A 13951-nucleotide genomic window follows, 5' to 3' on the forward strand; every position below is an offset into this window, starting at 1 on the left:
CTGTGTCCTTGCGTATTGGTATTTTCACACGCTAATTATTATTTACAGAGCCGGAGAACCTTTTGATAAGCAAATGTGTTACCTTTTCGCCACAGTCTGCAGTCTGGTGGTGGTGGTGGCAGGAGGTTGGGTTGGCTGTGGACATTCACTAATAATAGTCAAATATTAGAGCGCAGTATTTGCGTATCATTTTTCAATTTAAGACCCATGGTTTCTGGCCATTTTCGAACAGTTCTCGCCGAGAAGTTGTGCGGTGACAGTCTCTCCTTTGATACAGGATGGAAATATCGGAGCCTAGCATTGGCATCTTCTACATTAGCAAGCTGCTTACCCTGGCGCCATATGCGACGCGCAAGAACTCCAAGGGTCAATATGAGATACGTCGCAGTTGGATATTGACGTTCTATTCGGCCTCCCTGACCGTTGGAATGGGTGAGCAGCAGTGGAGCATAAAAGGAGAAGCTAATCTGATCTTATCTGATTTGTTTAGTATTTCTGACCTATCGGGGACTATTGTTTGATGCCAATGCGAAAATACCGGTGCGGTAAGTACCTGGCACTGTCCTTGGCTCATTTTTAACTTTATTCATTTCTACGCTGATCTGTCTGTGTGCGTCCCACCTGTGTGTAACTCTTGCTTTACTTCATCCTTCTCTATTTAATAATCACCTTTGGCCACCTCGATTCGACTCCCACCTGATCTTGACTAACTACTAAATACTCTAACCCACTGCAAACTGCAACCGAAACAACCCACAAAAACAAATCAAAAGTGCATCTTTTAGAATGAAGTCGGCAACGTCAAAGGTGGTAACGGCCCTGGATGTGTCTGTTGTTGTGCTGGCCGTTGTATCGGGCGTTTACTGTGGTCTCCTCAGTCTGCGCGAAACCATCGAACTAAATTCTCGTTTACATAGGGTGAGATCTCATCTCGATCACCTTGATTCCACCCCCCTTTTCTATAGACACGCACTCTCCTCCCTCCCAATACCCGCTTTTGCAGATTGACAACACTTTGAATGCCTGCAATCACTCCAGGAGGGACCGATGGCGAGCCTTGGGTATGGCCAGTGTTTCTCTGTTGACTATATCCGCGCTCCTCGGTCTGGATGTGGGCACATGGATGCGCAAAGCCGAGGAGATGAATATCGCCGATTCCGATACGGGTAGGTAACGCCTTGATTACCTCGATTGATCTGTGCTCACTTTACCCTCTCTTCCCTTCCTGTGTGGCGTCCAGAGCTCAATGTGCACTGGTATATACCGTTCTATACCCTCTACTTTATTCTCACCGGCCTGCACATCAACTTTGCCAACACTGCCTTCGGGCTGGGAAGACGCTTCCGACGCCTAAACCAGATGCTCAGCAGCAGCTTCCTGGGCGGTAAGTGGATTCCGTATTCAATCATACGATCCCTGTATTCGATCTTCATCCTACCCAGAGCCGAAGGATGCCAGTAACGCCCTGAAGCCGCGCAAGATGAGCACGGTCAAGACAGTAAGCGCGAATGCAATGATGACACCCACCGCCCTGCACTCGAGTCTGACCAAACTGAGTAGCGAAATGCTGCCAAATGAATCCGCAGGTAACTAAAGGAGTCCGTCACTCATGAGGCCTTGCTCTAACTGCTCTCTTTTGCAGCCAAGAACAAGGGTCTGCTCATCCAGACCATGGCCGACAACCACGAATCGCTCAGCAAGTGTGTGCTGCTCTTGTCCAAGTCTGTAGTCTCATTCGTTATTCCATCCGCAATGTGCTCTTTCATTTCTTATTATTCGCAGCTCCTTTGGCGTAGCCGTACTCTTTATTCTTGTGTCCTGTCTGCTGCATTTGGTGGCCACCGCCTACTTTCTGTTTCTCGAGCTGCTCAGCAAGCGGGACAACGCATATCTGTGGGTGCAAGCGCTTTGGATATTATTTCATTCCTTTCGCCTGCTAATGGTGGTCGAACCTTGCCATCTGGCCGCCCGCGAGTCCCGCAAAACCATTCAGATTGTCTGCGAAATCGAGAGAAAGGTGCACGAGCCCATTCTGGCCGAGGCGGTGAAGAAGTTCTGGCAGCAGCTGCTGGTAGTCGACTCAGATTTCTCAGCGTCTGGTCTGTGCCGCGTCAATCGCACTATTCTGACATCGGTAAGAACGAGAAGCAAGTGTTTGCTTTCAGCGCTCTGTATCCTGTTGATCTCTTGCAGTTCGCTTCGGCTATAGCCACCTATCTGGTCATACTCATACAGTTCCAGAAGACAAACGGATGAGAGCACCGGGCATAGGTAGATATAAAAAGTTGCTTGTTTTATTAACACTATTCACTAAACGGAGTTGGTGGATATCTGCTGCAACTGGTTAATGCGAAAGTGTGCTTAAGTTTAAATGTATCAAACAATAAAAAGCAAACGGATTACTTCATTCCGCAGCAGTTTTCAAACAATAACTTCACGACCTGTCACACCACACAAACACCATGGCCCATATCTCCTCTCCTCCATAGATTGCTTACTTCTAAAGGCAGCGGGGGCAGCAGTGGGTAGCCTTAAAATCCCTTCTGGTACTGCTTGGTTTCCATCCGCTGCTGCAGCAACTCCAGCTGACGCTTCGCCTCGCATTGGGGGAAGTTGTTCAGGTCGTAGTATTGCGGGGCCAGGCTGATCAGCCATTCAGCTATATGGAAATAAACAACGGGAGGTGAACAGGGGCATGGTTCAAACTATATATATATGTACTCACGCTTCACATCTGTGACCGTGCGTATGTAGTTCTTGGTGGTTAGCACAAATTCGTTGTAGATGACCCAATCGGGCTTGTGGTCCAGACATGTCGAGGGATGCAGCTGCACATTTTGGTTATCCTTGATGGTCAGATAGTGTCCAGTGCGCTCCAGGTGGGCCACCTGCATGAAGAAGCCCTGCACCAGGGCCTTGCGTATGTTCACATAGTAGTCCTTTGAGGTGAACTCCGTGCTGGTGCGCCGCAAGTTGAAGCGATCCATAATCCTGGCCAGCTGCTGGCGCACATTGTCCGCGCTCTTCAGCGACCGGAAGTTAATGAAGTTCTCATAGCACCAGTTGGGATCCTCACTGCCTGCAATTACCATACATTACCATGGTACAGATTGCCATCAGATTCATGGACAGAGGAGGGTATTTAATGGGCTGTACTCACTCTGTTTGAAGGCATGGTAGACATTCAGCAACGTCAAATGATCCCCATCGATGTGTGCGAACCGCATCTTGGCCTCGTCGGCCGCCTTCTTGGCCTCATTGGGACGCACGAAGCATTGTGGCACTTTGGTTGTTTGGCACGTTCAAATTGGTTTTTGTTTTTGGTCGATTAAGCACATGTTTAGAACATTGTTTCGTATTTTGGGTTTTATATTAACAAATAGACTCGATTTTGCTTACTTTTTGTCAGCTACGCAATCTAGAGGCTTGATTCAAAGATTGATTGCATTTGTGAGTTGCAAGTGCGTTTTACTTTCGAGGGAGAACTAACAAATCAGACAAGGCTGCTTGGACAAGGCCCGCTGTCATCATTCCATTCGAATGATGGCCACGAGGGCAGAGGCATGGCAACGCACGTGCAACTTTGCTTTTCGTGTTGAATGCAAAGAACAAATAAATTGAAGAAACTTTTTTCTTTGCATTTTAGCTTAACCAAATACTTAGAACCGTCCACGTAGCGTCTGGGTCGTCCGTTTAAGATTCGCAAAAAAGAAACCCACTTTAGCCTGATGTATCTTTCAATTTCAATAGAGCAAAGGATCAGCCCACCCCATGAAGCTAATCTAATCTTTCCATGGAGGGAGTAATGCCTCATGGATAGGGCAATGCCTCAACTTAAGCTCGGAATTGTTTGATTTGGTTGCTAGTTTTTCTCACCCGACAGCATGGCCGTTATGGAAAGTATCTCGTTGGAGCAGTTGTGCTGGCAGCTGGCTATCAGCATCTTGGCTAGCTGCGGATCCAGGGGGAACTCGGACATGACTGCCCCTAAGTCTGTCAGATTTCCATCATCGTCCAGGGCGGCCAGATAGTTGAGCAGCTCCAGGGCACGCATAAGGGTCTCCGGTGCAGGAGGATCCATGAAGTCAAAGTGCACCAAGTCGTCGATGCCCAGCTTTTTAAGCTGCAGAACCACAGTGCCTGATGGTAGTCCAGAGGAAAATTATAAAGCAAAAGTACCCAAAAGTCAGGGATTTCCCCCATTACCCAAATTGGATCTGAGAATCTCGGGATAGGTGTTGTCCTGCATCTCATTCTTGAAGGCCTTCTCCGTGTACAAGCGAAAGCATTTGCCCGGCCGAGTACGACCGGCTCGACCAGCCCGCTGCTGGGCCGAGGCCTTGGAAATGGGCGACACCAGCAAGCTCTCAACACGGATGCGGGGATTGTAGACCTTCTGTTTGGCAAAGCCCGGGTCAATCACAAACACCACACCATCGATGGTCAGCGAGGTTTCCGCAATGTTGGTGGACACCACAACCTTGCGGCCAATGGCTCCGTTGGCATTCGGCGGGGGAGCCGCCTCAAAGATGCGCTGCTGCAGATTTGGCGGCAGCGTGGAGTACAGGGGAATGCACTTCAGCTCGCCAATATCTGAGCCCAGATTGTCGATTTCCCGTTTGATGCGCTTGCACGCCTCTTCGATCTCCTCCTGGCCCGTGAGGAACATGAGAATGTCACCTGGGGGGGGATAAAGGAGAGTCAGTACCAAAGGACTTGCATTCCATTTCCATTTGTGGCAGTTTCCACTTACCCTCAATCTCCTCGCACATGTGTATCTGCATGACTGTGCGAATGGCTGCCTCAAGGTAGTCTCTCTCCGGCTCCGGCGTGTAGAATATCTCCACGGGATGCGTGCGACCGGGTACGTTCATTAGGGGAGCGTTGTCGAAGTACTGCTGGAATTTTCCGGCATCGAGGGTGGCCGACATGACAATCAGCTTAAGATCGTTGCGCTGCCGGATCACTTCCTTGAGCACGCCCATCAGGATGTCCGTAGCAAGGGTGCGCTCGTGAGCCTCGTCGAGCAGGATCACCTGGTACTGTTCCAGCATGGGGTCGGACATAGCCTCGCGGAGCAGCATACCGTCGGTCATGTACTTCAGCAGGGTCTTGGCCGAAGAGCAGTCCTCGAAACGAATGGAGTAGCCAACCTCCTCGCCCAGATTCACATCCATTTCCTCGGATACGCGCTGCGCCACAGACATGGCGGCCACACGTCGGGGCTGGGTGCAGGAAACACCCTTTCGTCCCTTGGACACAGCAAAGTCCACACACCATTGTGGGATTTGGGTAGTCTTGCCCGAGCCCGTCTCGCCCACCAGCACGATGCACTGGTGCTGGCTCAGCAGTCGCATAAAGTCCGCCTGGTACTCGAATACCGGCAACGCGATACGCTTCTTGTACAGATTCTGAAAGCGCTGCGAGTACGTCTTCCCGGTCAGAGTATTCGTCGTGGGTGGCTGCTTGTTGGGCACAAATCCGCCCAGGATCTGTGCAACAGTGCCGGCGGCCGCTGCCACCGTCGCTGCCGATGCCGAAGTGGAGGACGCCTCCGCAACCCTGCTGATTAACCCAGATTTACATACTTAAGCAAGCCAAACAATCATTAATTGATTTGTGTACTCACTTCTTGGACTTGCTGACATAGGTCTCACCGACTTCAATGCGGCGCTTGGACATTTTGCGGGTATCTATTTAATTTTTAATGCGACAAAAATTTTTTAGCACCACGCGCTGATTTTGAACAGTGTGACCGCGGATTTGTAGATAAACTATTACCGTTTGACCCTCAGAAATATACCGAAATAATACCTTCTTACTTCAAAATGTACCGTAAATGTAACGAGGAAAAAAAAGGAAATTATCCCACTTAATAGTAATAATAAATAATACTTACTGTTTCTGAATTCATCTTGGCCATTTCCATGGTTTTAGCAAGTAAAGTATATCCCAGCCTGCCGTCCCAAGATGCTTCTTAAGTCGATCAATTATGATTCTTGATTGTGTGTTCATTCAAACAAGTAGGCATAAGTTTTAGTTTCAAATCTATCCGTTGAGGTTGAATGTACCGTATAGTTCACAGCACAGACTAAATATACGGAAAAAATTGTTTATTTTGTAGAAAAAAAACTTGATGGAGTAAATTTGATTGACTTCAGTCCTAACTTTATATTTGTAATCACCTACAAACCGTTTTTGCGGCTTAGTAAAATGAATCCGGCAGAAAAAAATTATGTGGATATTCCACTTGAGGAGCTGTCCTCCACTTCTCCAAAAAAGATAGCAGTTGTCGTGCCGACCAAGGAGATGCAGGACAAGCAATTGAATGAACAAGATAAAGATCGCCAGGCCAAACAGAACAAGGTAGATAATGATCAAGACGAAGGTCTCCAGCTCACGGATGGTCAAGACAAGACAGATATTCTTCAGGATCTAAGCGAGAGTTCCACGGACACAAAACCGGTGGATACTCCGGCCAAGGAGATGCAGAAGGAGCATAGCAAGGGAGAAGGTAGTGTTCCAGCTGAAGATCGTAAAACTTTAAATTTTGAATTCAATGACTCAATACCTCTTGGCTTGAATGCTCAACCACCAGAAGAGGCATCCCCACAAATTCCAAATCAGATAAAAATTGTTTTTTCGTTAGAAATGATGAAGCAGATCCAATTAGAGTTTAAGAAAATGCATTCCAAGCTGAAGAAACTCAGAAAAGTGGACCAAGATGATAATTCCCAGTCGGCAAAGAGTGGCTGTTGCTGCAATTGCCACCGTTTGGATAAAGATGTTGGTGATCCTTCTTGGAAACCGGTCAATGGCAAGCCTCAAACTAAAGAAGATGTCCAGAACATCAAGGATCGCCAGTACAAGGGGGCCGCGTTTGACTTTTGGAAGTCTTGCAAGCCAAAGAAAAAAGTCATCTCCACTCTGATCAAATCGCGCTTGGCACCCAAGCTCAAATTGTCGGATGTTCGTAAGCTAATAGCAGGTAATGCCAAACACTGCAAAGGTGAGAGATTGCTTATACTCTGGACGGTGCCGATTTCTAAATTAATTTCATTTATGCTATGTTCTTTGTTAAGTAAATGTTATTGAAAATAATTTGTCCGCGGTTTAACAACTTGAGTTCACCTGTCACAATAGAGGGGTTAGTGGGTTAATTTCGTGCACTCACTCATGATATATGGTGCACGGTATATTACGGTATATTTTTCAGGGTCAGAGGGTATATTTCATCAATAAATCCGGGGTCACACTAAAAAGAAAATATCAGCTATTGTTGCTATTTTTTGCATTTTTGGCGCGAATTTGTTTATAACAAATGAACGGAGCAAGAAAGTCAAAGTGTCTGAAAACTGTACGCCTGGGCGACCTGCTCTATGATGAACAGAAGAGGCTGCTGATGCTGTGCCGCAGCTGCGAGCATTATTTTCTCACATTTCAAATGTTCCAAAAACATTTGGCCGATTGCTCTGGCGTTAAACATGTTGTGAATTGCACTGATCCACTCAGCTACGTCGAGGACAAGCGTGAGACGAGATTAACGAATGGTAGACAGGAGGTAACTAGGCAAGGCTTTCCTGGGACATCCCACACTAACCAGAGACTCTACTTGCAGCTCCATATTTACAACATTGAAGATGTGAACAGCAGTGCCATTGACTGGGAGGCAGAATTGGAGGATCCACGCTGGTACGACGACGAGACGCGCTTATCCGCGCACTCTAAACCAAAGACATCGCATTCCAAAGAGAATGTGGTGGGGAAAAAGCAATTGGTCATTGAGAAGAACAAGAACCCCCAGATAGCCACAACGAAGACAGTACGGCGACGGCAAAGCCCCAGTCAAACACATCCAGCCAAAAGAATTAACACAGAGGCTCTCAGTGTTCCGTGCCATACACATCCAGCCAAAAGGATGAACACAGAGGCTCTCAGTGTACCCCGTGTGATGGAGAACTTAAAGCGTTTGGTGGCCACTGACACCGAAGTCCAGCCCTCTCCAGCAGCTGCCAACGGTGGTGAAGGAACCACCAAAGAAGCAACCACCAACACCACCCAACAGATACTCAGTAAACTGCGAGCATGTGGGGTCGATGTGAAACGTTCCAAAACTCAAGTGATTCCCACTCCAACATTAGACCCCAATCTGGAGAAAAAACAAAAAACCCTCGAAATTATGCGTAAATTGCAATCAAAAGGAATCCAGTGCACCAAAATAAAAGGTGAATGCAATGCACCAAGTACAACAGAGCAATTGTCTACTCAAAGACTAAGAGGCGAATATCCTGAGCCAACAGAAAAATCCAATCCAAAACAAATTGCAAAGGAATACAATGCACAAACAATAACAGATGCGCCGTGTTCGATCAGAGCAGAATCGACTATACCAAAAATTAAAAAGGGTTACAATGCACCAAAAATAAAAAAGATATCGTATGCGCCATAGCACAAAACACAAACTAGTGAGTGCTCTTAGTTTAATGCTAGTTGTGTCTAAGGTATTGTATTATAAGAAGCTGCTGCCTTTGTAGGCTAAACATTGTATATAACATTGTACATTACATCCATTTCGTGGTATACATATAATGGGATATTTAATACACTTTATTGGGCACTGGGGTACATTATTAACACGGGATTGTAGTTTATTAAAATTAACACAAGAAGATGAAGCAAGGCTGAGTTTTGCCAGCCGCTGGGTAGCCTGCTGGCCGGCGCTCTCCTGGGCGTGGCTGGCGGCCTCTTGAAAACTTTTCTCAGCTGCTCAGCGCTTCTGATCAACGTACTGGTTGCAGCAAATGCCCTGTGCATCGGAGCCCAATGCGACGATCTGGACTTTGTGGAGATGGTTAGCTGCAATGCGAATGATGCGACAACTGAGGGTGATGATACTTCCTCAACAGTAAGACGACCCACCCAATACTCTACCAGAGATTTCAGTTTAGAGCAATACAACTCTTTTTTTGATTTTTCGAGGATGAACCTTCTACCGGTCTAACGGCAGCACCGACAGATTCTACAACAGGCGGATAAATGCAATTCTAAATAATCTTTCACGTGAATCTTGGTTCGAATTCCAGCTCATTTTCCAGCTCTGGGCAACTATTTCATTGTTCTGCGATTTCTCGAGGATTATAAAAGCATCATCTTCGGTGATTTGGAACTTTAGCTCTTTTCCACACCACCCTAGTGGTAGAGCTTCTGGCGCATTTGTTTTAAGTGGTATCGCCGATAGGTATAATCCACATAAAAACATCAGACCCAATATGTTGGGTTCTGATTTCAATAATCAGCCCCAAGAATGGGATCATTATCAGCCCCAATATGTTGGGTTCTTAAAGTACTCTGGCAGTAGGATGTGGGCACCCACGAGTCGCGTCATAAAGTAAGATGCTTCGCCCACATTATTTAGTTTCTCACGCCATATTCCAGATAATTTCCGTATCACTGGAGCAATTCCGAATCTCAGCTTTTGCCCGTTGATTTCCAGCCTTTTGCTGTTGCAATGATCCAAATTGAGCTCCCCGGTCGCATATTTATTAAAGAAGCGCGTGAACAGCTTCTACAGTCGATCCGCCTCTCACACAAAGTTCAGAAAGAATTTATGCCATTCGCCTGTTGCCAGTTTTAGTCTCTGTCCTTGTCTTTGGACAACAATGCATGCCATAAAAGTCCATAAAATAAAAGCTAAAAGCAACTAAACTATAATATTTGGTTCTATAGAAACACTCACTACATACAAACATACTCGTACTCGTACACTGCAAATGCATTGCCTGGGCAGCCGCCTCCTTCTTATAGTTGTTCCACTACTCCCATTTCGGGCACACTCACAATCTGCAGGATGGTGATGTACTTCTTCCACCACAGATACTTCTGCACCTTGGGACCCATCGCCGACAGCAAGTAGTAGGCGTACATGATGGATGAAGGAGTCGATGAAGCCCAGCAGAGTGCCATGGCCGCCGGCAAAGTACTTCACTTCAATGAAGGCGCACAGCTCCGGCCATCTAAAATGACAAATCGGTTGTAGATTGCAGAAAAGTTTCTTTCTCTCTTTTAGAAATAATTTACCCTCATGGAGATGGGGTCTGTGGAATAGGGCACCGGCTGGCATTTGTAGCTGTAGTCTCCGCCCCAGCCGCCCTTATAGCCCTCGTAGAACAGCAGTACACTCAACAGAACCTGCACGGCGTTGTAGATCACGGCGGTATTTTGGTGGCCAGGCCAGCAGCCGCAGATGAGAAAAACCAATAATCTCCCAAATCGATTGAAAGACGGCATATTCTAAAGCTTTGTGGGTCATGTGCTTAATGACGTCCCCAATGTGCTCAAACTTGTCGCTATTGATATTCAGGGCGATTTTTACATTTTCCAACTGTTTTTTTTAAGAATCTTCTTTAATGCTTTCTCCAATATCAGCGACAGTGAGCTTAGTGTATGTGCTGTCGTAAGCTTTCTCAAAAAATGCGTCGTCTATCACACTTCTTGCGTTAACTTTTCGGCGATGGCGATTGTCCCAAAAATTCGGGATTTTATAACCGCCACAAATATGTGAAAGTGGCGATATGTTTGAATTGTAATGGTCTAAAACGACCCCCATAACGTTCGGCAAAAGATTTTTAAATTTAATGCGCTCCATGACAAACCTTCTTTAATCTCCAGGCGTCCCAATTTCTTATATTTATCAGTTTCGTCCAGTTCCACCACCTTAAGGTATTGGTAAGCTAGGTTACTACCATCAATGTCCACTGTTGCGATCGCCAGAACCTTATACTTCTTGGCCAAATAAGTAAAATTCAAATGTGGAATATGGTATTCATCTGTGATGATGATTAAGGGTGAATTTTTGTAGCGTTCCATGTTTTTGGGTATGGTAACAGTGCCCTTTTTTATGGATTCAATGTCGGGACTCACACCACTCACATTTACGATGTGCAATGACATGCTCGCTCTTTCTTCATTGTATACGCATATACTTACATAGTTGCGTGAGCGCTGTATAAAACTCTCCGCCCGTGCAATTTGTTCGGAGGTCAAAGTGTTTCGCACACAAAGAAGTATACTCTCCTGCATAGCAAGCTTTGCCCTTGCTATGTCCGAAGGCTCATTGTCCATAGCAACTTTTTAGTTGTGGATGCACTGGAAACTTCTATACACATCAATTTTAAGGAAGACAAGGAGAATCAAAAACCTGCGCTCAATTTTAAGAAGAAGATAAAAGAAATTAGAGCTGCCAACTAGTTTCGTTTCGGTTTCGTACTTGACACTGTGTTGACATAAGAAATGCCGTTATGTTGAGGAATAGGTGTGACCGTAATTTGTCGTGGAAAAATACCAACAAATTTGCGAAATATATTATAATATATATATATATTGTAATGATGAATCCGACTAGAACTTTGAGTTTTAATAATTATAAATTTAATAGGATATGCCTATGGCAGAGAATTCGTTGGTCCCTTTTTTTGCGCAATTTTGAGCACTATGAAAATTATTATTTATTTAGTTATTTCTTTTTTTTCAGCAAACATGGACGAAGAGCAAAAACTCCGACTTTGCTTGAGGTTTCAGTTTACGTAAATGTGTATGTACACATGTATACTGTGCTTGTGTGGGTTCTACAATTTTTGGCCGCTTGAACCGAAATTGGTTTTTATATCCGTACTCAAAAAGATTTAAGGGGTATATTATATTTGTGGTTAAGGTGTGGTAAGGAAACGTTCCCGACCCCATAAAGTATATATATTCATGATCAGCATCAATAGCCGAGTCGATATAGCCATGTCTGTCTGTCTGTCTGTCTGTTCGTCTTGATGAGCGCCTAGATCTCAGAGACTTTAAAAGCTAGAGCAACCAAATTTGGTTTCCAGACTCATTTGATATCACACTGATACAAGTGTATTTCAAAATTTCGCCGCGCCCCCTTTCGCCACCACAAAGGACGAAAATCTGTGGCAGTCACAATTTTAGGGATACAAAAAAAAAGCGTAGTATCGTAGAGAATGACCAAGTCTACCAGATTGCCGAATCTGAATCAGATCGGATCATAATTATATGATATTAATTATTATATTATTATTATATTATATGAAGATATTAATTTTCAGTTACTTCCCCCGCCTCCATTAGCAAGAGGCGCGGTACTCATTCTCTTTCCCGCTCGCACACTCTGCCTCGTTATGTACTCGAGCGCCCTCTAGCGGAGGAGATTTTTTCTTTAAATTTAAAATTCCAAAAAATCATAAGCTTAAAAATAGAATGTATGTATGCGTCGCCAGAAGCGACTTACACGTTCCTTCTCGTTTCGATCTAATTTCTCTAATTTTCTGCCTCCACTTTCCACCGCTCAAATGGCAGAAAACCGTTAAATTCAAATCTGAGCTACCAGGCGAACAGAAAACAGCAGAAGGTCGCTGGTTTTTTTTAATTTCTCGTTTTTTTGTGTTTCTTTTGTATTTCGTTGCTCTCTTTTTTTCTCATTTTCTGCCTCCACTTTCCACCGCTCAAATGGCAGAAATGCGTTAAATTCAAATCTGAGATACCAGTCGAACAGAAATCAGCAGAAGGTCGCTGGTTTTTTTTTAATTTCTCGTTTTTTCTTGTTTCTCTTTGTATTTCGTTGCTCTCTTTTTTTGATGTAGTTTCTCTAATTTTCTGCCTCCACTTTCCACCGCCCAAATGGCAGAAAACCGTTAAATTCAAATCTGAGCTACCAGGCGAAAAGAAATCAGCAGAAGGTCGCTGGTTTTTTTTTAATTTCTCATTTTTTCTTGTTTCTCTTTGTATTTCGTTGCTCTTTTTTTTCAATCTAGTTTCTCTCATTTTCTGCCTCCACTTTCCACCGCTAAAATGGCAGAAAACCGTTAAATTCAAACCGGCCAGAAATCAGCAGAAGGTCGCTGGTTTTTTTTTAATTTCTCGTTTTTTCTTGTTTCTCTTTGTATTTCGTTGCTCTTTTTTTCAATCTAGTTTCTCTCATTTTCTGCCTCCACTTTCCACCGCTCAAATGGCAGAAAACCGTTAAATTCAAATCTGAGCTACCAGGCGAACAGAAATCAGCAGAAGGTCGCTGGTTTTTTTTTAATTTCTCGTTTTTTCGTGTTTCTCTTTGTATTTCGTTGCTCTCTTTTTTCAATCTAGTTTCTCTCATTTTCTGCCTCCACTTTCCACCGCTCAAATGGCAGAAAACCGTTAAATTCAAATCTGAGCTACCAGGCGAACAGAAATCAGCAGAAGGTCGCTGGTTTTTTTTTAATTTCTCGTTTTTTCGTGTTTCTCTTTGTATTTCGTTGCTCTCTTTTTTCAATCTAGTTTCTCTCATTTTCTGCCTCCACTTTCCACCGCTAAAATGGCAGAAAACCGTTAAATTCAAATCTGAGCTACCAGGCGAACAGAAATCAGCAGAAGGTCGCTGGTTTTTTTTAATTTCTCGTTTTTTCGTGTTTCTCTTTGTATTTCGTTGCTCTTTTTTTTCAATCTAGTTTCTCTCATTTTCTGCCTCCACTTTCCACCGCTAAAATGGCAGAAAACCGTTAAATTCAAATCTGAGATACCAGGCGAACAGAAATCAGCAGAAGGTCGCTGGTTTTTTTTTAATTTCTCGTTTTTTTGTGTTTCTCTTTGTATTTCGTTGCTCTTTTTTTTCAATCTAGTTTCTCTCATTTTCTGCCTCCGCTTTCCACCGCTCAAATGGCAGAAACCGTTAAATTCAAATCTGTGCTACCAGGCGAACAGAAAACAGAAGAAGGTCGCTGGTTTTTTTAATTTCTCGTTTTTTCCTGTTTCTCTTTGTATTTCGTTGCTCTATTTTTTCAATTTAGTTTCTCTCATTTTCTGCTTCCACTTTCCACCGCTAAAATGGCAGAAAACCGTTAAATTCAAATCTGAGCTACCAGGCGAACAGAAAACAGCAGAAAGTCGCTGGTTTTTTTAAGATCTCGTTTTT

General features: G+C 44.5%; 4 protein-coding genes across 13 annotated transcripts; 2 read left to right on the plus strand and 2 right to left on the minus strand.

The window, feature by feature from the left end:
• Positions 1-102: 102 nt before the first annotated feature.
• On the plus strand, positions 103-2349 carry LOC111074932 (gustatory receptor for sugar taste 43a). Its single transcript, XM_022367943.2, has 9 exons — positions 103-432; positions 491-545; positions 786-918; positions 1004-1166; positions 1241-1384; positions 1443-1586; positions 1643-1721; positions 1783-2134; positions 2194-2349. Exons 1-9 carry the CDS (start codon positions 279-281, stop codon positions 2254-2256), a joined length of 1287 nt encoding a protein of 428 aa, XP_022223635.2. The 5' UTR covers positions 103-278; the 3' UTR covers positions 2257-2349.
• LOC111074929 (putative pre-mRNA-splicing factor ATP-dependent RNA helicase PRP1) lies at positions 2273-5773 on the minus strand. 3 transcript variants are annotated; one of them, XM_022367935.2, is made up of 7 exons: positions 5630-5770; positions 4754-5562; positions 4207-4680; positions 3877-4140; positions 3161-3283; positions 2726-3079; positions 2273-2659 (listed from the first exon to the last, which is right to left on the minus strand). In XM_022367935.2, exons 1-7 carry the CDS (start codon positions 5680-5682, stop codon positions 2532-2534), a joined length of 2205 nt encoding a protein of 734 aa, XP_022223627.1. In that variant the 5' UTR covers positions 5683-5770; the 3' UTR covers positions 2273-2531. The 3 variants fall into 3 exon arrangements, with proteins under 3 accessions (XP_022223627.1, XP_022223626.1, XP_022223628.1); XM_022367934.2 differs by having other exon boundaries at positions 4754-5565; XM_022367936.2 differs by lacking the exons at positions 2273-2659; positions 2726-3079; positions 3161-3283 and adding an exon at positions 3321-3425 and having other exon boundaries at positions 4754-5565; positions 5630-5773.
• A 256-nt stretch (positions 5774-6029) lies between these two features.
• LOC111074930 lies at positions 6030-8623 on the plus strand. Of its 5 annotated transcripts, none has more exons than XM_022367939.2 (4): positions 6030-6514; positions 6599-6988; positions 7217-7561; positions 7619-8623. In XM_022367939.2, exons 3-4 carry the CDS (start codon positions 7322-7324, stop codon positions 8447-8449), a joined length of 1071 nt encoding a protein of 356 aa, XP_022223631.2. In that variant the 5' UTR covers positions 6030-6514; positions 6599-6988; positions 7217-7321; the 3' UTR covers positions 8450-8623. The 5 variants fall into 5 exon arrangements, with proteins under 5 accessions (XP_022223631.2, XP_022223632.2, XP_022223630.2 ...); XM_022367940.2 differs by having other exon boundaries at positions 6650-6988; XM_022367938.2 differs by having other exon boundaries at positions 6031-6988.
• A 1198-nt stretch (positions 8624-9821) lies between these two features.
• On the minus strand, positions 9822-11413 carry LOC111074933 (elongation of very long chain fatty acids protein AAEL008004-like). 4 transcript variants are annotated; one of them, XR_005967710.1, is made up of 4 exons: positions 11267-11413; positions 10653-11197; positions 10078-10590; positions 9822-10013 (listed from the first exon to the last, which is right to left on the minus strand). XR_005967710.1 is itself a non-coding variant. In XM_041592917.1 (2 exons), exons 1-2 carry the CDS (start codon positions 10285-10287, stop codon positions 9987-9989), a joined length of 237 nt encoding a protein of 78 aa, XP_041448851.1. In that variant the 5' UTR covers positions 10288-10638; the 3' UTR covers positions 9822-9986. The 4 variants fall into 4 exon arrangements, 1 of the variants encoding a protein (XP_041448851.1); XR_005967711.1 differs by lacking the exon at positions 11267-11413 and having other exon boundaries at positions 10653-10826; positions 10987-11258; XR_005967709.1 differs by lacking the exon at positions 11267-11413 and having other exon boundaries at positions 10653-11258.
• Positions 11414-13951: the final 2538 nt, after the last annotated feature.

Source organism: Drosophila obscura, unplaced genomic scaffold (genome assembly GCF_018151105.1).
Source record: "Drosophila obscura isolate BZ-5 IFL unplaced genomic scaffold, ASM1815110v1 contig_186, whole genome shotgun sequence".
Classification (NCBI taxonomy): Eukaryota; Metazoa; Arthropoda; class Insecta; order Diptera; family Drosophilidae; genus Drosophila; species Drosophila obscura.

Bases quoted from the DNA above. Each gene is read 5' to 3' on its own strand.
- LOC111074932 (XM_022367943.2), top strand. From the start codon at position 279: ATGGAAATATCGGAGCCTAGCATTGGCATCTTCTACATTAGCAAGCTG. The intron at 433-490 runs GTGAGCAGCAGT...TGATTTGTTTAG, and splicing joins CTCCCTGACCGTTGGAATGG to TATTTCTGACCTATCGGGGA. The intron at 1,385-1,442 runs GTAAGTGGATTC...CATCCTACCCAG, and splicing joins CAGCAGCAGCTTCCTGGGCG to AGCCGAAGGATGCCAGTAAC.
- LOC111074929 (XM_022367934.2), bottom strand. From the start codon at position 5,682: ATGTCCAAGCGCCGCATTGAAGTCGGTGAGACCTATGTCAGCAAGTCC. The intron at 5,566-5,629 runs GTGAGTACACAA...TGGGTTAATCAG, and splicing joins TATGTCAGCAAGTCCAAGAA to CAGGGTTGCGGAGGCGTCCT. The intron at 4,681-4,753 runs GTAAGTGGAAAC...ATCCCCCCCCAG, and splicing joins CATGTGCGAGGAGATTGAGG to GTGACATTCTCATGTTCCTC.
- LOC111074930 (XM_022367939.2), top strand. From the start codon at position 7,322: ATGAACGGAGCAAGAAAGTCAAAGTGTCTGAAAACTGTACGCCTGGGC. The intron at 7,562-7,618 runs GTAACTAGGCAA...CTCTACTTGCAG, and splicing joins TAACGAATGGTAGACAGGAG to CTCCATATTTACAACATTGA.
- LOC111074933 (XM_041592917.1), bottom strand. From the start codon at position 10,287: ATGCCGTCTTTCAATCGATTTGGGAGATTATTGGTTTTTCTCATCTGC. The intron at 10,014-10,077 runs GTAAATTATTTC...TTGTCATTTTAG, and splicing joins CAGACCCCATCTCCATGAGG to ATGGCCGGAGCTGTGCGCCT.